At 44.2% G+C, this 21,372-nt stretch overlaps 1 protein-coding gene across 4 annotated transcripts in view; it reads left to right on the top strand.

Moving 5' to 3' along the window:
* Positions 1-21,372, top strand: part of ATP8A2 (ATPase phospholipid transporting 8A2) — a 598,035-nt gene that overhangs the window by 184,916 nt on the left and 391,747 nt on the right. For all 4 annotated transcript variants that reach the window (XM_078445879.2, XM_078445975.2, XM_078445933.2 and 1 more), the window contains 5 exons: positions 2,371-2,440; positions 3,385-3,469; positions 4,455-4,594; positions 6,957-7,095; positions 15,948-16,012. In XM_078445879.2, coding sequence (XP_078302005.2) covers positions 2,371-2,440; positions 3,385-3,469; positions 4,455-4,594; positions 6,957-7,095; positions 15,948-16,012 — 499 coding nt within the window. The remainder of the gene's footprint in view (positions 1-2,370; positions 2,441-3,384; positions 3,470-4,454; positions 4,595-6,956; positions 7,096-15,947; positions 16,013-21,372) is intronic.

Genomic DNA, 21,372 nt, shown 5'->3' with positions numbered 1-21,372 from the left:
AGGTATTAAAGTTAGTGAGTAGATCTCCACAGTCCCTCTCCTGTCTGGAATTTGGGACTTTCTGTAAAGAGAGTGACGCAGGTCATTTTCCTGTGCCTGCGCGTGTGTGTTTTCCCCGAGTGAAGCACTGGGCTCCCATAGCCTCCTGTTTCTGTACATTTCCAGACCCGCTGTTCCGGCATCAGCCGCGGACACGTCTGCACAGTTTGGAGTGTGTGGTGGGGAGGGCCTTATTTCTGTTGGTTTTTCCCAAGTGCCGTGAGGTGGTGCCTCGTGCTTTAAGCACTGTCATGCCAGACCTGGGGCACTGGCAAGCCAAGACAGGTAAGATCAGTCCATCCCCGTCGGAGGCTTTGTCTGAGTTGGGCAGTTGTTCTGTCTATATGCCAGCTCGTTCTTCCCCAGGGTGGTTTATCTGATTTTCAGACCCAGGAATATTTGTTGATTATTTGCTTCCCTAGATCATTCCTGGTTTGTCCTTTTGAAAAATCTTAATGTTTTGTTTCTTGCCTTCTCAACACTGTCAGTACGAGAGCAAAGTTCTTTTGCTACCTCGAGAGCCTATTTTCCAATTATGAAACTTTGGGTTTTTTTAATAACCATTGTTAAATGATTTCACACCTTGTTTATTCTGTCTGCTTTATAAGCTGTTTGAAAAAGATCAGTTTAAAAAAATTTTTTTTTATGTTTATTTTTGAGAGAGAGAGAGAGAGAGAGAGAGAGAGAGACAGAGTGCGAACGGGGGAGGGGTAGAGAGAGGAGACACAGGATCTGAAGCAGGTTCCAGGCTCTGAGCTGTCGGCCCAGAGCCTGACACAGGGCTCGAACTCACGGACCATGAGATCGTGCCCTGAGCCAAAGTCGGACGCTTAACAGACTGAGCCACCCGGGCACCCCTGAAAAAGATCAGTTTGTAACCCTCTTGTAGGAAATGCTTTCCAGCCCTAGTCTTTAGTTTTAGGACTGAAAACTTTGGTGGGTCAAGAGCCCTTGTGGCTGCGTATTCAGAGGGGAAGAACGATGGTTGGTAACAGCAGTGGTTCATAGAGGGAGTAGGAGACAGTGTCCCCGTGGGTGGAGGTGAGGAACATACTAAACATTGCTCCGGACTTTTTGTGCCCCGTCTCTTACTGGTGTCCTGGAAACTGTGCTGTTATGCAGCTGTGTTAACTGGGACCAGCAGTTATTGGTGGGACAAGGAGGAGGAAAGGGAATTAAATTAAAGCAGGTGAATATGGACGTGAGAATGTTTTAAAAACTTATGGGAGAACCTGCGGGAATAAAAGATCACCTATAGCTGTGGTTCTGTTTCTTTTTAGTGGACTCCTCTTTGTCCCAGCGCCACTTAACCGTGACCACACTCCTTTGCGGTACCTGGTGGCAGTCCTGCTTTGCGCACTCAGACACCGAAGTGCTGGGCAAACAACTTTGCCACGAGTACCCGGCTACTAGGTGGCCGAGGGAGAATTCAAATCCAGGCCAGGCAGAGTGCTTAGGGTTAGGGGGTGGGAACTTACACAGAGCTGGAGAGAGAATGTCCCTTAGTCTCAGGAGCTCATAGTCCATTGGAAATCCCCTTGCTGGGGTGGGTGGTGTGGGGCCCGCTGTGGTTAGGACGTGTTTCAGGAGGAGGTTGTCTGCGAGAGGCGTGGGGCAGGAGCCGTGGAGGGGGGTGTGCCGTGTCTTCCGGTGTGCTGGAGGCCTGCTGGTGAACGGGCGGGTTCGTGCGACATAGACCAGGCTGCAGAGGTGAGTGGAGGTCAGCAAGAATTGGAACCTGTAGGCAGTGGGGAGCCATTGAAGGCTCCGTGAGTGACCATGAGTCATGATGAAAGACCAATGTAGGAGGGTCCGTGTCGGAGTGGGGAGGGCAGCAGTGAGGCTCACCTCAGTGCTGCGTGAGGCATGTCCTACGACTTTGTAATTGCTTTCTACTCCAGTTAAAAGAAGACCCAACAAGGGGCTTTTGAGTTCAGCGGATGTCTATAGAAGCTTCCACTCTGTTGCTTACTGGGCAGATTACTCATATTTTGAGCCGTAGAACAAAAACACTTTTACAGAGTATCGTCAGGAGTAAATTAGATGTGTGTAGCAGACGGTCAAGTTTTCTGTTTCTGCTCTCCTGCTATACATAATTATATTAGTGAGTTGCCATGGCAGGGAAAAAAATAGGTTTATATCCGTCGTGTATAATAAAAAGAGTGGGAGGTATACAATGAAAGCCTACCTTTGAAGGAAAAGATAAGGAAAACGGAGTTTCTCCATTTTTAGGGCTACCAGGCCATCTTTTGATGTGTTTGGTGCTTAATCATAGGGCATGGGTCCTACAATACAGACCAGTGATAACTTTTTTTTTTCCTACCCTTACAGCGACAGAAAAAGAATGTCTGTGATTGTTCGAACTCCTTCAGGCCAACTTCGACTCTACTGTAAGGGGGCTGTAAGTACTGGCTGAGCGTCTTGTGTAGCAGGTGCCCTTGGTGGCCCCTTTGTGAACCTGCTTCTCCTGACCGCTGTTGTCATCGTGCCCTGGAAGTTTGCCCAAGGCTGAAAGGCTCTTTGAGATGGGCCATGAAATTGACTTGGTAGTAAAGGCCTACTGAAGACAGTGGCGGTTCAGGCCAGCGTGGCAACCGTGGCCCCTGAAAAGCTTCCTTTTAGCCAATAGGTGGTTTCAGAAATAGCACTGTGCCGTGTGATGCGAGATCCTTAGGGTGTGACTTGTGATTCTCGTTTTATCACCATTATGTTGTGACTTCAGGAAGATGGAATGGTTCATAACGACCTGTGATGATCTTTTAAGTATTTGTGTGTGTGTGTGTGTGTGTGTGTGTGTGTGTGTTCGTGTGTGTGTGTTCGTGTGTGTGTGTTCGTTCTCAAACAGCTATTCGTAGTCGTTGTGTCCTGTGTTTTCATCACAGAGAGCTTTTCTGGGCTGTGTTGCTCAGTGTTTCTTAGCTGAAGTGGGTTCAGGGCCTAGTGGCTGGTGCACGCCATGGCTGGGAGCTCCTGCAGGGGCAGGAAGCAAGAGTGTATTTGTGCAGTTTAGGATGTGCATGGTACCCTTTCTGCTTCTGCATAAAGGTGTTATACACATCGGTACGTATTTTGCAAATGTGGGTAAATGTAGGTACCATTATACCTCTGACAGTTCTCTTGACGCTTACGGTTCTCCCCAAAGTTTTTGTCTGGACACATCCATACCCAGTTTGTTTTCCAAAGCTCATGAGTGAATCTGTCTGAGAACTGTATTTCTACCTGCCCGTTCAGGTACTCTCCAGTATTCACATTGGATAAGCATCATTAAAACAAAGCTAGGTTTAGAATGCTGACCGGAGGGTTTACTTAAAGGTTGGCCAGTCACAATGTTTCTCTATTTTATAGGATAATGTAATTTTTGAGAGGCTTTCAAAAGACTCAAAATACATGGAAGAAACCCTGTGCCATCTGGAATATTTTGCCACGGAAGGTCAGTGAAATTTGGAAATGTTATTTTTAACCATTGAAGTTCTACTTTCGAGTGTTTGCGGCTGATGCTTGGGGGTGAGCGGTCACGGTCTGAATGGACGTGTCCGTTTTGTGCCGTACTTGGCTTGCTTCCTAGGAGTATACTTTCCTAGGGCCAACCCCTGCCCCCACCCTCCACATTCTGTGCCCACGGCCCTGACGCGATGTGCACCAGAGTCCACACAGAGTTACCTGCACGACTCTGTTCGCTCTTCCCCTGAAGGACGAAGGGAGCAGGCAGACCAGCTCACGGTGTGTAGAATCATTCTGTAGTCCTTATTCCCGTTCTCAGAAAACCCATGTCCTCACTTCCCCGTCCCCCTCTCGTGATCCTTGTGACGCTGGCTTATCCATGACTTGAGGAAGCAGTAAGTCACTGAGCCCACAGAGACTGGGAAAGGCGTTCTCTGAAAGGATGTCAGAGATTCCAGCAAGGGAACATGATGAACGTTGGAGCCTTGCCTACGTGCTGGCTGCTGCTTTCTTGGCTTCGTGTGCTCCTGTGGCTATGAGCGTGTGTGTGCCTGCATGCGTGTGCACGTGCACGTGTGACTGCTTGGAAGCCTGGGTCTTCCACATGGTAGCCTGTCGGGCTTTTATTGCTATCCTGCCTCCTCTACTTCTGATACCTGCCCACGGCACACGTACGTATAGATCGTGCCCAGCTCCTGTACGTCTCTGCCGTAGGGAGTTCACGTTCACGGCTTCTCGCTTCTCATGGACTCTCAAATGTATCCTCGAGGTGGTTTATAGTAAAATGCAGTAGACTTGTTTCTACCTTCCCTTTTTCGATGAGTGAAAGTTGAATTTGAGTGACCTAAAAAGCAGATCGTTTCTTGAATTTTTTTTTTGCGTATGCGGGTATAAAATGGAGCCACGTGATGTCACCTAGGAGGGAAGGCGTCCTGCGTCTTTCCATCGCTGGATACACTATGGCTGTTTTGCAGGCTTGAGGACTCTCTGTGTGGCTTATGCTGACCTCTCTGAGCAAGAGTATGAGGAGTGGCTTAAGGTCTATCAAGAAGCCAGCACCATCTTGAAAGACAGAGCTCAGCGGTTGGAAGAGTGCTATGAGATCATAGAGAAGGTACTTGCACGGGATGCGCTTGTTACCTGCCCAGTGAGGGGCTCCACCATGTACTGAACAAAGTCTTTGGACAGGAATCCTTTTGCTGTATAGCGGAGAGCGTGTGTGCATGGGGGAGGGGCAGAAGAAGGGACAGAGAGAGAGAGAGAGAGAGAGAGAGAGAGAGAGAGAGAGATAACGAATCTTAAGCAGGCTTCATGCCCAGTGCTGTCTGTCCAGCGCTGAGCCTGGCGCAGAGCTTGATCTCATGACCCTGACATCATGACCTGAGTCAAAATCAAGGGTCAGACGCTTAACCAACTGAGCCACGCAGGTGCCCCTTAACCATTAGCTTTTAATGATGTCTTTCTTTGCTTTAAGAAGCACTTAGGTTTTTTTTTCTTTTATTAAAGTTTATTTATTTTGAGCGAGAGAGAGAGAGAGAGAGAGAGCGCGCGCGCACAAACAGGGGAGGGGCGCAGAGAGACAGAATCCCAAGCAGGCTCTGTGCTGTCAGCATGGACCCTGATCTGGGGATCTAACCCACAAACCACAAGATCATGACCTGAGTCAAAGTCAGATGCTCAATTGACTGAGCCACCCAGGTGCCCCAAGAAACACTTAGTTTTTATGGGCTACCTGAAAGGTTGAACCAGCTTCCGCTAAGTGTTAATGGTATCTTAAGAAGTATCAGGTCAAAAACAATGTCAGTGACTTTCTGGGTTTGCCTAAGATTAGGCACCCTGTTGACTTACATGAGTTACATGAATCAGACTCCATAGGCTGGTTGGACACTGTTCATTCTGAGAATTTTCCACACTTATTCTAGTAACAGCTGCTTTTGCCATTGCTGCTTTGTATTGCCTACTTTGATTTTTGTTGTTGTTTCTGTTCTTTTCAGTTTAACCCAAGGCGTCAGGTAGCTTTCTAGGTATTAGATTCCCTCCCATCTGGGAGCTGGATTTCACCTTTTTCTGTTTCATGTCGGCAACCATTGGCCCATCCAGTTTCCAGTTTCTAGAACTCTGGAGTCATTAGCTTTTATCATTCTTTGTGTTTTTTTAAAAGACTCTTGAATTTTTTTATACCCTGTTTTTAGTTGAGTTTTATATTTACTTACGTGTCACTTTAATGGAATTTGGTAGGAGTAGAACCAAATTCAAGTGTACATTGTTTCTGCTTTACTGGAAATAACCAAAATTACTTTAGAATCAGAAAATGATTAAATCGGGGCACCTGGGTGGCTCAGTCAGTTAAGCATCTGACTTTTTTTTTTTTTTTTTTTAACGTTTATTTATTTTTGAGAGACGGAACGCAAGCAGGGGAGGGGCAAAGAGAGAGGGAGACACAGAATCCAAAGCAGGCTCCAGGCTCCGAGCTGTCAGCACAGAGCCCGACGCGGGGCTCGAACCCACCCGCAAACCACGTGATAATGACCTGAGTCGAAGTCAGATTCTCAACCGACTGAGCGACCCAGGCATCCCAAGCATCTGACTCTTGATCTTAGTTCCGTTTTTGATCTCAGAGTTGTGAGTTCAGGCCCTGCATTGGGCTCCATTCTGGGCATGAAGCCTACTTAAAAAAAAAAAAAGAAAGAAAGAAAAGGAAGAAGACGGTTAAGTAGGTGATGTGCCCATGGGGCACCCTTTGCACCAAGCACATAGTGGATGCTTTTCCCACAATCAGGTAATCAAGCTACTGTGTACTTGTACTGTGTACTCTGTCATGGAGAGACTCAGGGGAGGTAGGTAAGCAGTTAACAGGCTCTCTGGGCAGGGGCTGTGGAATCTGCCAGACCAGCAGGCAAGGTACAGGCTGCTGCTGTCTCCACATCCCCGTGCATTCACACCCATCCTCGCTGTGAACTAACCCTTTGTGGGCCTGGAAGAAGTTTAACAATCTTAAAATCTTAAAATCCTTTGATATTTTTTTCTTTGGCTTTTAAGTTGTTAGCATCCACGGCCTCTTAGCTTTGTATTGCCAGATGTGCGTTATTGTCTAGAATCAGTTTTGCTTCCGTGTTAACTATTGTATGGTATGTCCTTAGCTCATCAGTGGAGAGGGGAGGGCTCACGTACTGTGACTATCCTCAGGATAACTTGCTTGTATGCTTTACCGCTGGGTGATTTCTATTTTAACATGCCCATGGACCGGGAAATAAATGATGAATACTGGGTTGCCTCTGTGTCTCGAGTGGTTCTAACACTGCAAACAGTTTTGAAACTCAGCACATGAAGCATCATTCATTATTTGCAAACAAAGGCTTAATGTACAGGAAATAAGAGAGCCGTCAACATTTTGACTGCCTTTCTGGGTCAGTCTTGTGGTTGATGCTGCTCTTAAGCGTGTACCGATCTTTAACTGACGTTATTTTTCAATCCAGAATTTACTGTTACTTGGAGCCACGGCCATAGAAGATCGCCTTCAGGCAGGTGTTCCAGAAACCATAGCGACTCTATTGAAGGCAGAAATTAAAATATGGGTGTTGACAGGAGACAAACAAGAAACCGCAATTAATATAGGTAAATGCATTTTAAAATTTCCTGATGCTGGTTTTGTATTGTTTTTAAAGTGTCTTGTAGAAGTGCCTAGGGCTTCCTCAAAGGCATTGACAGGTGATGTTTTAAGGCCAAGGAAAGTTTACCTAAATCAAATGAAGATGCTCTTGCGAGCATTATCTGCTGTAATAAACACTGAAACTCCATCTCCCTGAAATGTAGAACATAGAATTCTGTAGAATATAGAATTCAAGTTGTGAAAACTTTTTTTTCCTCATCACTTTCTTCACAAAGTTTTAGCCTGAGGCTAAGATGTTTTCACTGAGTTTATTTATTTAATTATTATCTTTTGAGAGGCAGAGTGAAAGTGGGGGAGGGGCAGAGAGAGAGAGGGAGACACAGAATCGGAAGCAGGCTCCAGGCTCTGAGCTGTCAGCACAGAGCCTGACGCGGGGCTCGAACTCACGAACCATGGGATCATGACCTGAGCCGAAGTTGGATGCCCAACTGACGGGACCACCCAATCCCTCACTGAGTTTAATATGCATTATGATTTTGGATAATTATGACCACTGGGATGATTTTACCAACCGATGGATTTTCTAAGAGCGCTGTGTCTGTCTTTCCCTTCCCTGCCTGGGTGGGTAACCTCTTTGCTTGCTAAACATCACAGAAAGGAAAATTGAAGAAAGGGAATTTTAAGTCCACATAACTTCATTTATGTTAAAGAGGCGCATTTTGAGTTTGGAAGGAGTTGAAATGGCTCATTTTAGGAGGTCTCCTTTCGATCGCTTAAGTTCCCTTGAAGTCCTCTGCCACTTCCAGTGTCATTATGTAGCACCAGCCCAGGTGTGCATGTGATCAAATGAGTATGTGAGACCACGTGACTTATAACGTCTTTATGGAAACAGACTCTGGGTTACAGCTGACTTCGGAAAGGAACATACTGGAGCATCCAGGTTTAGGTTACTGTTATCCTGTTTGGAGCGGTCGCCTTGGAATGTTATCAACTGAATCCCATGGTGGCCCTTTCCTTAAACCTTCTGTTTTGAATCAACTCTCCCAGATAACCACAGTTGTAGTCAGTACTTACCCTTTGAAGTGATTTTTTTTTTTTTTATAGGCAAGAGTCATTTAATCATTTCTTAGCAAGGTTGTGACTAATCAAATGCAATTTGGGCCCCCACACCACCGAAATTAAAGTCCCAGGCGAGTGACAGGTGATTCATAACCATCTCTGAAGCTTCAGGTATAGACATTACCTATTGATTTGTGTTAGTTGTCCGTCAAATGCGTGTTTCTGGACAAAAGTAGGATGATATTTCTGTGCAGATCCCTCACTATCACTAGAAAATAAAATTCTGTAGCTTGTAGCCCTTTGGTGATGTCAACATTTTTTAAAAAGAAGGTAAACATGTGCTTTTGGGATAATACCCCTCTCTCTCTATATGTACGTGTTGTCCCTTCAGGTATGATTTCCCATAAAATTTGCGTTAAAATACCTGCTGCTATGTGGTTCCTTTTGTTCATATAGGGCACATAAAGTTGACTGCTGCCCCCAAATACTGAAAATTTAGGGGTGTGCTCTCTGCTCTCTTAGAGCGATATCAAAAGGTAGGTAAAATTGTACTACGGTGATAAGATCTGGAAAACAGAGGTTGAGTGTTCCTGCTGGACTAATGACCTTTTTATGCCCCTAGCCCCAGACGACTTCCTTAAGTGCTTTCTTGTGTTTGCTGTAAGAAGAGAGTGTGAGTGTGCTGGCCGGAAAAAGGCCACTGTCCCTCTCACGGCCTCTCTGCAAAATCACCCTGTCCTTAGGCAGCACCCACGTCCTTTCTCCTGCTTGTCCCTTTTGTCATACCTGAGCATATCAGGGTCTGGAGGAGTTTAGACTACACGCAAATGAAAGCAAAGGCTTAAAAGTCAACCCAGAAAAAAAATGGATTGTAATTCCTAAAGGAAAGTTTGACTTGAAGGCTGTGAGGCTTGTCTGAGGCTTATGAGATAATTGAAAACCTATCTGAAGAGTTTGTAAAAATCATGGTGATAGTATTTTGTGCTTTTTTATCAAAGAGAGCGTAGCAACATTTGTAGCTTGGGGACCAGGAGTATTCACAGCCATTAGATATTTTAAAATTGATCTTTTCTTAGCAAATCCTCTACAGGACCACATGGAGATGATGCATCCTGTTCATAGATAAGCTGATGACTTTACCAAAGTCTTGTATTCTGGAGTTTTTTTCTACTCACATATTTTTCTAGTGTGTCAGAATTCAAGCAGATCTTTGGTGTTACTAAGTATGCATCCAACCGCCATGGAACTGATGTTCTTTGAAAGAACTCTGTCTGATGAGCTGTTACTGATCCATAATACTTGATGTCCTTTACATTTTAGTGCATTTGGTCTGCATTTTCAGGGATTCAGGGGCTATTTGGGAAGAAGATCCAGTGTCTAGAGTTACACTTCTTTATGAAGGAAGGAGAAGAGAGCAATTTTTTTTTCTATTTTTTTAATTTTGTTTTTAATTTTTTAAAATTTACATCCAAATTAGTTAGCATATAGTGCAACAATGATTTCAGGAATAGATTCCTTAGTGCACTTTACCCATTTAGCCCATTCCCCCCTCCCACAACCCCTCCCATAACCCTCAGTTTGTTCTCCATATTTGAGTCTCTTCTATTTTGTCCCCCTCTCTGTTTTTATATTATTTTTGTTTCCCTTCCCTTATGTTCATCTGTTTTGTCTCTTAAAGTCCTCATATGAGTGAAGTCATACGATTTTTGTCTTTCTCTAACTTCATTTAGCATAATACCCTCCGGTTCCATCCACATAGTTGCAAATGGCAAGATGTCATTCTTTTTGATTGCCGAGTAACACTCCATTGTATATATATACCACATCTTCTTTATTCATTCATCCATCGATGGACATTCGGGCTCTTTCCATACTTTGGCTGTTGTTGATAGTGCTGCTATAAACATGGGGGTGCACGTGTCCCTTCGAAACAGCACACCTGTATCCCGTGGATAAATGCCTAGTAGTGCCATTGCTGGGTCCTAGGGTAGTTCTATTTTTAGTTTTTTGAGGAACCTCCATACTGTTTTCCAGAGTGGCTGCACCAGCTCGCATTGCCACCAACATTGCAAAAGAGATCCTCTTTCTCCGCATCCTCGCCAACATCTGTCGTTGCCTGAGTTGTTAATGTCGGCCATTCTGACAGGTGTCAGGTGGTATCTCATTGTGGTTTTGATTTGTATTTCCCTGATGATGAGTGATGTGGAGCATTTTTTCATGTGTCGGTTGGCCACCTGGATGTCTTCCTTGGAGAAGTGTCTATTCATGTCTTTTGCCCATTTCTTCACTGGATTGTTTTTTGGGCGTTGAGTTTGATAAGTTATTTATAGATTTTGGATACTAACCCTTTATCTGATAGTCATTTGCAAATATCTTCTCCCATTCTGTTGGTTGCCTTTTAGTTTTGCTGAGTGTTTCCTTTGCTGTGCAGAAGCTTTTTATTTTGATGAGGTCCCAGTAGTTCATTTTTCCTTTTGTTGCCCTTGCCTCTGGAGACGTGTCGAGTAAGAAGTTGTTGCGGCCAAGATCAAAGAGGTTTTTGCCTGCTTTCTCCTCGAGGATGTTGATGGCTTCCTGTCTTACATTGAGGTCTTTCATCCATTTTGAGTTTATTTTTGGGTATGGTGTAAGAAAGTGGTCCAGGTTCATTCTTCTGCATGTCGCTGTCCAGTTTTCCCAGCACCACTTGCTGAAGAGACTGTCTTTATTCCATTGGCTATTCTTTCCTGCTTTGTCAAAGATTAGTTGGCCATACGTTTGTGGGTCCATTTCTGGGTTCTCTATTTTCATTGATCTGAGTGTCTGTTCTTGTGCCAGTACCACACTGTCTTGATGATTACAGCTTTGTAGTGTAGGACAAGAGAGCAAATTAATGGAATATCTGCCCAGTGCCAGCACTCTGCTAGGAGTGCCTTCTGAACACGGTCTTCAGTCTTTACATCTCAACGGTCTTCTGGCTCAAAGGGGAAGTTCAGTGTTTATGAAAGTTACGTTGTATTTAATGACCAAGCTAGTATGAGGTCTCAGGGCCCCTCAGTTCTGGTGCAGGGCTCATTTTACACGGATTCACATAGCTTTCTCTGAAATTTGAAGACTGGGGGAGAATGGTACAATATATCATCTGTTCCAGGCGGCTCGTTGTTATTATATGGCAGTGTCCTGAAATTGGGATGTCTTATGATCGTTGACTCTTACGGTTTAGTAACATTTTCTTAGTGGTACGTAGAGTAAGCGTTCACCTTTGGAGATGACGCTAGGTGTTTGGGGTTGTTCGTTTTCTTCAGTATTTATCTGTCATACTTTAATACATATTTCTAAAATGTAACTTTTAGTTCATACCTTGGAAATATTTAGTCAAATTAAATTCCAGGATATTTATGTCTCTGAGGAGCCAGTGAGTACTATATAGACAGTCATCTTGCCTGTGGGTTTTAGGTAGTTTGGAACTGGCACGGTGTCAGAATCCTGCTGCACCAGGCTTGAATTTGTGCTAACTAGCTATGTTTCAAGGAGTTGGCAATTTTCTTTTTTAGCTTAAGAACTTGGCATCCATTAGTCTAAAGTGAAATTTCAGATGTAGCCTTTGTGAATTGTGTCATTTCCTTATTACCACTGGATATAACATCTATTCAATAGATGTGAAGTCCTCAGAATCTGTGATTTTTTTTTTTTTTTTCTAATGGATATAGGATGAGTGAGAAAAAAAATCCTAGTGTGATTCCATTTTAAAGCCATTAGGCGGGAAAGAGCTTTCATTGTAAACTATTCCTAAGTTGTAATTCCGCACCCTACTCCCCCACCCCTCATTTTTTTACTCATCATTTAATGCTTCTGAGCCATGTCTTACAGTCTTAGAAGTTTAATTTTTAGAAAGTAAATTATGGTGCCTGCTTATCCTATTATTGCCCGTTGCAAGGAAGACAGGTGTCTGTTTTCAGTGAAGCTGGGATGTTGTTTGGCGGTGATCTCAGGCTGAGTGTGTTTTTTTTTTTTCCACAAAAAAGTCAGATACGTTATATCTTGATCACCTGCAGCTGGTGTTGTTGCCAGACATTCTAGTAGAGACTTGGGGGACCCGCATTCCCTAATTGGGGCTCGAGTTCATCCTGAGCCAAAACAGAGTGAAATAGATGATAAAGTACTAACTGCACAGCACAGACATTAAGCATGACTGGTGTTACTAATAGTTACCGAGTGAACGTTGGCTATACTGCGCCAAATACTGTGCTGAGTCATTTGTGTCTGTTTTATATTTGATTCCCCTGAGACAGCCATCATTCCCCCTTTTAAAGATAGAACTGAGGCACAGAAATACCAAGCAACTTATTAGCCTACATCACAGAGGTGGGAAGATGCTGAAAATCTGAGCATGGACCTGTGATACTTGATATTTACTTCCCAGAAGGAAAAATACCTGAGCCAAAAAAGAGAAAGGAAGGCTTCGAGGTTTCCAACTTGAGCCTTCAAGGGTTAAAAAAAAAAAAAAAAAAAAAAAGTCTGAGCATAGAATGGGTCAGGATGGCCCAGTCTGTGAGGCGAGGCTGAGGTCCTGTGCTCTTACGTGGAGTAGCCTTTTCCTGAGAAGGATCTGGAGGGAAAGGTGCCCAGGTGTGTGGTTTTGGGGATGAGCCCTGGTTCTCTGGATGATGAAGGACTCTGAGCTTCGTTGGCCCCCTCTGGAATAGATTAGGAATATCCTCTTTCATCATCCATTCCTGATGTCTGGCAGTGCGTTTCATACATTTATACTCAAATATCGGTCAGATTCTCTCTGAAAATAGTTAGGACCAACAACACACTTACTAAGGGTTTGGAACCAGCCTGAATTTCAGGGATGGGTAGGTTGATGAATCTGAGCCTAAGATCCATGGTTAGTAAGGATAAAGTGTACCTAACCCTCCCAGAAATGTCTCCAGAGAAATCTGGATTTAGGTGTCTTTGACGATGTGAGTTTATCTCAAAAAAAAAAAAAAAAAAAAGGGACTGATTTCAGAATCTGAGAGATTTGGTTTGGTGATACTTCCTAGCGTGGATGATTATTTTCTTAAAATGCAGTCCTGCTCTAAGTACCATAGAGTCTGAAATATTTTGATTTCTTTGGATGTTGATTATACTCAGGTAGCAGAAAGACTAAACACTTTCATAGCGTGCTGTTAATTTCAGCTGTAGTAAAAAGTAAAATCCCAGAGGTTCTCTTCCTAGTGATTTTATGGCCGTTTTGTTAGATTGCAAGATTAAAGAGCTAGACCTCAATTTACAAGTGCAGATTGACATTTCATACCTGGCCCTTCTCCAGGAGTTGATCTCATTTTATCCACAAACATTAGAAATCAAGCACGCCAAACTGGGGTTGACATAATTTAATTTGCCACATTAGCTAAGTCACAATTAACTGTGTTAGACTTCCGTGTTCTGTCTAGTGCAGGTGTTTTGTGTGATAATTCTCTACGCAGAATCTCACTTCATTTTCTAAATTGAAAAAAAACGCGTTTCCAGAAACCTTGAGTTCTGTATATTTAAATTCGCAGAAGTGTCGGTGGCTTTATTTATTGCCCTGTTCCCTGAAACGGCTAGAAAAACATTTAAGAGTTTTTCCATAATATCTTTGTGCAGCTTCAGTTGTCAAGCGGCATTTTGCGTCGACTGAAAAATATAAAATAAATCAGCAAGTTAGGGCTTAAAAATTATAGCTCGCTTCTACAGCTGTTGTTCAAATCAAAATCCACCAGCAAATCCTTTTGCGTTAGTTATACTAAATTTGTAACAGTCTATGTTGCGTGACGTTACTGAAAGTCTCTGGGGTATACAGAAGGAGTGAGCCTACCATAGTGGGAAATAATTAAAGTTGCAACATCGCCTTTTGTAAATGAAAATAAAGTGTAGACCTCCCTTCTGAGCCTAATCTAAGAACTTCTAGGAAAGAAGGATACGTTTGTAAAATTTTAACGGTCAACAAAGACTTCACTTATGTCAATCCTATGAGGCAGGACTTTGAAAGGCATTCTGGGAAAGTCTGATTTTTACTCATCACTGCTGTTAAAATACAGACTTGAACAAGTTTGAAAATGTGTAGAAAATTGTTAAATGTTTCCGCCTGCCCTCCCCCTTTTTTTTTTTTTTTGTCTTCTAGGTTAAACAGGTACTTGCCCATGTGGTCTTACGATTTTAGATTCTTCAGTTTGTTTTAGTTTTTAAAATGATGAGAAGTGGTTTTAACAAGTGAAATAATCTCGTTCCCTTGAGGTAACCATTGTTAACGGTCTGGACTAGATCTTTATGGTATTGCTTTTAAAAAATATTCTTCTGAAATATCAAATATTCTTCTGAAATGACAAACGTTAGCGAAGGATATACTTTGTACGTTCCAAAATAAACATATTTATTGTCTCTTTCCTAAAAAGAAAAAAATAAAAACCAAAAGGCTTTTCCTGGTCTTAATTTTTCTGGGTGTCTTAAAGTCTGTTTGGTGCCTTTTAATAGGGTTTCCTCCACATCAAAAAAAAAAGCCCCGCTGAGTAGAATTGTCACATAAATGCAGTAGTTCTGGGACTGGCCCATTAGTTAAATGCTTGTCTCCTTTTCCAGTTAAATATAGCATCTGTAGGAACGGATATTTTAGCTGTTCTGTGGAGAACAATCCAGGCTCCTCCTCGCTTCAGGAATAGCTCTGGTTAAGCCCCTTCCTTGAGATTGTCACCCAGGCACTGGCTCGAAGATTGTAATTCTCGTTGCCGATGATTGGTTTCCTGTCTCCGTAATCATCAATCCTTTATCTTTAGGTGCTGAGGGTAGGGGGGAAAAACTTGCTGTGAGGGCCAATTTTCTAGGTGGGAGGATTCTTTCCTTGCCTTTTCTCAATGAGCTAGATTGCGACGAAGGTTGGTGAAAAGCGCCAGTTCTCTCAAGGGGCACTGAAGAGGGGGGACGGTATAGCCTGAAGAGAGTAGACTCCTGACAGACGTCTGGGTCCTAGGACCTGCTGGAGCTGCCTCCTTCCCACAGTGCCTGGAATTCAGGGGGCCGGGCTCTCCTCCTGGTCTGTGGGGTCACCGAGCATCTCCAGATGTTTGGCAGTAGACTGCAAAGCCTGAGTAGGGAAGTGGTTCAGAGAAAACCTGTTCACCTCCTGGGAGGAGAAGTCGAAGAGCCACTTGCTTAACCTATATAGAGAGAACTCTTTAAAAATAGGATGGAAACGATCGATAGGGATCAGTGTGGGAATACATACTTTTTTGTTTCAGGGGAATTTTCTTTTTTAAACTGCATTTGATTCTTGAAATGCACCTTGCTTTGAACTTGGGGGAGGAAGAGAGATTCCCCGGTTGTGTGATCGTAGTCCTTTGAAACCTGATGTGAGAATTACCTGCTTTGTTAAACAAACACACGAGGGCTCTTGATAGTACGGTAGGCTCCTTTATGCCGATTTGCAAGCACCGTTAACGTCCACGTGTCTCCCTAACGGGTGCTGTTTTTTACGGATAATCCAAGGCTTATCCTGCCGTCCTCCAAAGATGAGGAAAACTCCACGGAAAATTGACAAATGTGTATTTTAGCCTTTGGTCACGGAAACCTTCCCAACCAGTTCTATCTCAGTGGTCTGCAAGAATCAAAATCTGCTCAAAGAACTCTCTTTTCCTGCTCCTCACGCTTGTGCAATTCTTCTGTGTTCCTCGACAGGCTTAAAATGGTGATAAGGAAGACCCAAGAAGGGAGGATGAGTTTACACAGCTATTGGAAAGTGATGAGTTCGTGGAAGGAATGATAAACTCCCTAATGTTGCTTCTTCCTCTTATTCTAGGATATTCCTGCCGGTTGGTGTCACAGAATATGGCCCTTATCCTATTGAAGGAGGATTCCCTGGATGTAAGTCGTTTTTCAAACGTTGTATGTGTCTTGTACCGTATTAAACTCTTCATGTATTTATCACTACTATAACTGATGAGGGTGTTTTTTTTTTTTTTTTTTTTTTTTTTTACTAAAAATTATAAAACTACTCTGTGTATTGTTATTTATGAACAGATGTCGTAATCTCTTATCTTTAAACACCAGAATAGTAAATTTGGAGCACTGCTTAAAGGTACTTCTCCTTTGTGCATCTAGAATTGTGCATTTACGATGTTGATGGGACCTGTTAACGATTTACGTTAAGTGGGGACGGTCGACTCCAGGGTTACCAAGGAGACTTGCAGGATTTTCTTTCTAGCCCAAACTTTAACATAGAGATAATATTCAAGTGTCCAGAGTTGTTTGAATTTATATAGGAATAGGCTGCATTCCCCCAACATTCCAGTGCCACTAGCTCATGCAGAATTGAACAGCATGGTTCTCTGAGCATGTCATAGACCTGTACCCACCTGGGCGTGGCCTAAAGCTTTTGATGAGACCACGGGAACCGATCTGGGGCTAAACAGTGACCTGGGAAGTAGTTTGATATGAAGACATCAGCTGAACAACGAAATCCCGTTTGTCAGGACTCGTAACAAGGGCTTGTTACTGCCTGGACCCCAGGGCCACCCTTCGGGCAGTGTATTTAAAGCCTCTTTTAGGAGCAGATGACAGGGTTAGTGAAAAGGATGAGATATAGTACAGAGATGTTTATAGTCGGAGACCGGGGAGGCCGTGAATCCTACCGTGAATGCCAACACACAGAGCGCCTCTTCAGGTGGCGCGTCCGTGTGCCCGCGATGCTGTTCGATGGCTTGGGAGCTTCAGGATCGATCTCAGGGTGCCTCTTACCCTTGTTTGTGTCACTGCCTGCCAGAAGCCCAAACCTCCCGGGTCATCCCTCCGCTCCTGGACCCTAATTCTCCAGCTCTGGGGTAGTGAAGAACCTCCCTTCTACCCAATGTTGGCTTCTCCCAAGCACCCCCATCCCACTTGCCTTTATTCTTGTCTATAGAACTTCTGATCACTAGAAATAATATATATTATTATTAATAAATATAATAAAAGTATATCGACTGTGACGAAACACATGTAGAATTCGCCATCTTAGACATTAAGTACACAGTTCAGTGGCATTCAATATGTTGTTGTGTCATCACCATCTGTCTCCAGAACTCTCTTCGTCTCACAAAATTAGAGCTCGGTCCCCCTAAAACAGCAGCTCCTCACTTCCTCCCCAGTGAGCCCCTGGCTCAACCACCATTCTGCTCTCTGTCTCTGAATTTGACTACCCTGGTATGTCCGCTAAGTGGAATCATACCATATTTGTCTTTTTGCGACTGGCTTATTTCACTTAGCATAATGTCCTCAACTCATCTATTTCATAGCCTGTGTCAGATGGTCCATCCCGTATGACTGGATGATATCCTGTTACATGTGTAGCTCATGTATGGCTTATCCGTTTGTTTGTCAATGGCAACTTGGGTGGTTTCTGCCTCTGGGCTGTTGAGAGTGCTGCTTCTACGAACGTGAGCGTTCGACTATCTCTTAAAGACCCTTCAGTTATTTGGAGCATCGGCTCAGAGGTGGAGTTGCTGGATCATACGGTAGCCTCGTGTTGACTTTTTAAGGAATTGGCTCGCCGTTTCTGTGGCAGGTGCTCCGTTGCACATCCCCACCAGCGGTGAACGAGGGTTCCAGTGTCTCCACGTCCTCACCAACATGTGTCATTTTGTGGGTTTTTTTTTTTTTTTTTTTGTAGTAGCCATCTTGGCGGGCACGAAGTGGTATCCCACTGTGATTTCGGTTTGATTTCCCTAAATGGTTAGTGATGTCGAACGTCTGGTCGTGGGCTTCGTGGCCATTTGTAGATCGTCTTTGGAGAAATGTCTAGTCAGTCCTTTGCCTGTTGAAAAAATTGGATTTTTTGCTTTTTCATTTTTGTGAAACACTTTCTATTGGGTCTGGCTCGCTCGAGTCCCTGAAAATGTGAAAATATAAGGTTCATAGAGCTAAAAATCTGATTTTTTTTTTAAATTTTTTTTTTTTTTTAACGTTTATTTATTTTTGAGACAGAGAGAGACAGAGCATGAACGGGGGAGGGTCAGAGAGAGGGAGACACAGAATCCGAAACAGGCTCCAGGCTCTGAGCGGTCAGCGCAGAGCCCGACGCGGGGCTCGAACTCACGGATCGCGAGATCGTGACCTGGGCTGAAGTTGGCCGCTGAACCGACTGAGCCACCCAGGCGCCCCAAAATCTGATTTTTTAAAAAAAACTGGTCATGTCAAAGACAATGCTTTTCACAGGTACTCTGTAAACGTTTGAATGATTGGACCAACTTTAGATCATTTTCCAGTTACCGGCTAGAACTTGTGTTTAAAAGGTCACGCTGATGAGGCAGTGGCTATCTACCACATAGGTACCTCTGTCTGTCTGTGGATGGGCTGCATGCAAGGTGTCTTTAGGAGGGAATCGAAACTGAGGAGAACAGCTTGGTGGTAGAGAGGAGAGGGGAGAGCTGGTGCAGAGAGGGGGACTAGAACCGTGGGGGAGCCAACTAGCCTGTGAGAACACCCAGATGTCTATGCCAGGAGGTTACTTGTTGGCCGATGATCTTCGCGTTCCAAGGCATCCACGATCTTAAACCAAGCCTATTATGTGATGGTAACTCAGAAGTGAGCCTGTATTTTCCTTTTATGCCAAGTGTACTCAGGGACCCGAGAGATGGGCTTTGACTCTACCCGGCACTATGAGGCTCTAAGTACAAACTGGGAATTTTTTTTTTAAATGTTTACTTCTTTTTTGAGGGGGGGGAAGGTGCAGAAAGGGAGGGGGGCAGAGGATCCAAAGCAGGCTCCACACTGACAGTAGAGAGCCTGATGCGGGCCTCCAAGTCACGCAGTGTGAGATCGTGACCTGAGCCAAAGTCGGGCGCTCCACCAACTGAGCCAGCCAGGCGCCCCCACATCGGGACTTTTGGTTGACCTAGATCATGGAGTGATTTGTGAGGCCGGACAGGTTTTGGGGGATGTGACTGGCTGCCCTTGGAAGCCTGTTAAGAATTCTTCTTTCTAACCAGTGTTGAACGTCTGGTTTTAGTGTAATGACTTCCACGTACTCGGTATCTGCTGAACAGAGGTACAATTTCTATGTATTTTTTTGTTGCATCCTCCAAGCCCAGGGGGTATTCCCTATTTTTGACTAGAGTCCTTGTGCCCTTCTCCCTCATTCTTTAGTTGGGTTGAAGGCATTCCTGTTCTCAAAATATTTCATTGGTAGGTGTGGAATAGGAGTCCTGGGGAAATAAATTAGGTGTGTACCAGATCCCTGTGGAGCTCCCAAGTTGAGCTTTTTAGGCTGCGGGGCTCTGAGGATGAAGCAGACCAGACAGGGACAAAGGAAGGGGCCCAAGAGTTAGAAGCATTGGGCCTGGTCCCCTTACTTCGCCTCACATATAAGTGGGAGAGAATAACGGGGATTACCTCAAAGGGCCAGAGCTGGCATCCACCACTTTCTCTTGACCGACAACTATGTCCGGGGTAGAACTCCAAATGCTTGTAAATGATCGGGATTTATCTCTCTGCTTTGACTTAGTCACCTGTTGCCAAAACAACATCTAAGCTCTGTAATACAGATGAGATCGGGGGTCTTTGAAACCGGGCCGGGAGGGTGGTGGATCATACGTACCCCAGGGGAGCACTAGACGATGATGCGTTAGGATGCCAGAAGAAAATGTGCTTTTTCTTTTTTTAAGTTTAAAAAAAAAAGTGCCGTGAAGTCAGCTTCATTGGTGATCACATATAGGTTGGCACTGGCACACCCAATCCTATTTCAGGTGCCCTGGTTAGAAATGGGCCTGGGAGGGGGGCGCCTGGGGGGCTCAGTCGGTTGAGCATCCGGCTTGGGCTCAGGTCATGATCTCATGGTCCGTGAGTTCGAGCCCCACGTCGGGGTCTGTGCTGACAGCTCGGAGCCTGGGGCCTGTTTCAGATTCTGTGTCTCCCTCTTCCTCTGCCCCTCCCCTGCTCACGCTCTGACTCTGTCTTTCAATAGTAAATAAATGTTAAAAAAAAAAAAAAAAAAAAAAAGGAAATGGGCCTGGGAGGAGTGGGTAGGAGGAGGGAGGCATGGAGTGCAAGGAAGAAGTGTGGACACTGGGGCAATCACTCTTTGGTTTGCGAAATATTGCCCTTTGCGTGTACTGGTTAAGTGGATTTGTGGGCCACGTTTAGTTTTGGGAAAACTGACTCTCCCAAGACACCAGCTTACGTGGATCCCTGTTTAAAACAAAAAAAGGATTGGGGGTAACACTGGTGTCAGCAGAAGCCACACCGATATGGCATGCTAGTTCAGGCTTTTCTTCAGCTACTGGATGAGTTGAGTCAGTTATCAGATCTCCCAAGTTAAACAAATTTCAGAATTACTCAGGAGGCCATTGTCATTAATCTTGAATCTTTTCAAAAACGTATATGGTGTCTTGAAATGTTAGCTGTGGTGACTAAAAAAACCCTCTCAGGATTCATGAGGCTTTTAAAACTGAGAATGAGGAGTATGAGAATAAAATTGTACAGTTTTATTAGCAGTGGATAAAAACATCTAATATTCAAGTTACTCTCCAAATTTCACAAAACCGGCTAGCTATCGACTGAAGACATCCTTTGATACTTGACAAGAAGTGCCACGCCTTTTTGGGGAGCATTTGTGTACCCTCCAGTAATACAGATAAAATAACACAGCCACAATTAAAACAAAGATGCACGGAAGACCTACAGAAAATCTTGCCGGGGTTTTCTGAGGAACAGGTAATTGAGCAAAGTGTGAGATGTAGGAGATTTGTTCCATATTTGGGTGAAAGTGTAGCTGTTTCTAAAATGGGTTAACTTACGGGGTGCCTGGGTGGCTCAGTCGGTTGAGGGTCCGACTTCAGCTCAGGTCATGATCTCACAGCTCGTGAGTTCGAGCCCCGTGTCAGGCTCTGTGCTGATAGCTCGGAGCCTGGAGCCTGCTTCGGATTCTGTGCCCCTCTCTCTCTCTCTGCCCCAACCCACTCACATTCTGTCTCTGTCTCAAAAATAAATAAACATTAAAAAATAAATAAAATGGGTTAACTTACAGACACACAGACACACAAATTCTAGCTTTGATTGAGCCATCAAAGGAAAGATGTATTGGTAAGGATATATTCTGAGCAGAATATTATTTCTTTAACACAAGTTTTATGAAATGAGTATGTATCATCACTGATGGGATGGTCTCTTAGGAATGAAAGTGGAATCCTGTAAAATTCACTAGTGACCTCGGTGGCAGAGACTGCGTTTGCCAGCATCCTTCTGGCTGG

Source organism: Panthera onca, chromosome A1 (assembly GCF_046562875.1).
Source record: "Panthera onca isolate mPanOnc1 chromosome A1, mPanOnc1 haplotype 2, whole genome shotgun sequence".
Taxonomy (NCBI): domain Eukaryota; kingdom Metazoa; phylum Chordata; class Mammalia; order Carnivora; family Felidae; genus Panthera; species Panthera onca.
The sequence above is the reverse complement of the archived record's forward strand: the minus strand, read 5'-3'. Positions and strand labels throughout refer to the sequence as shown.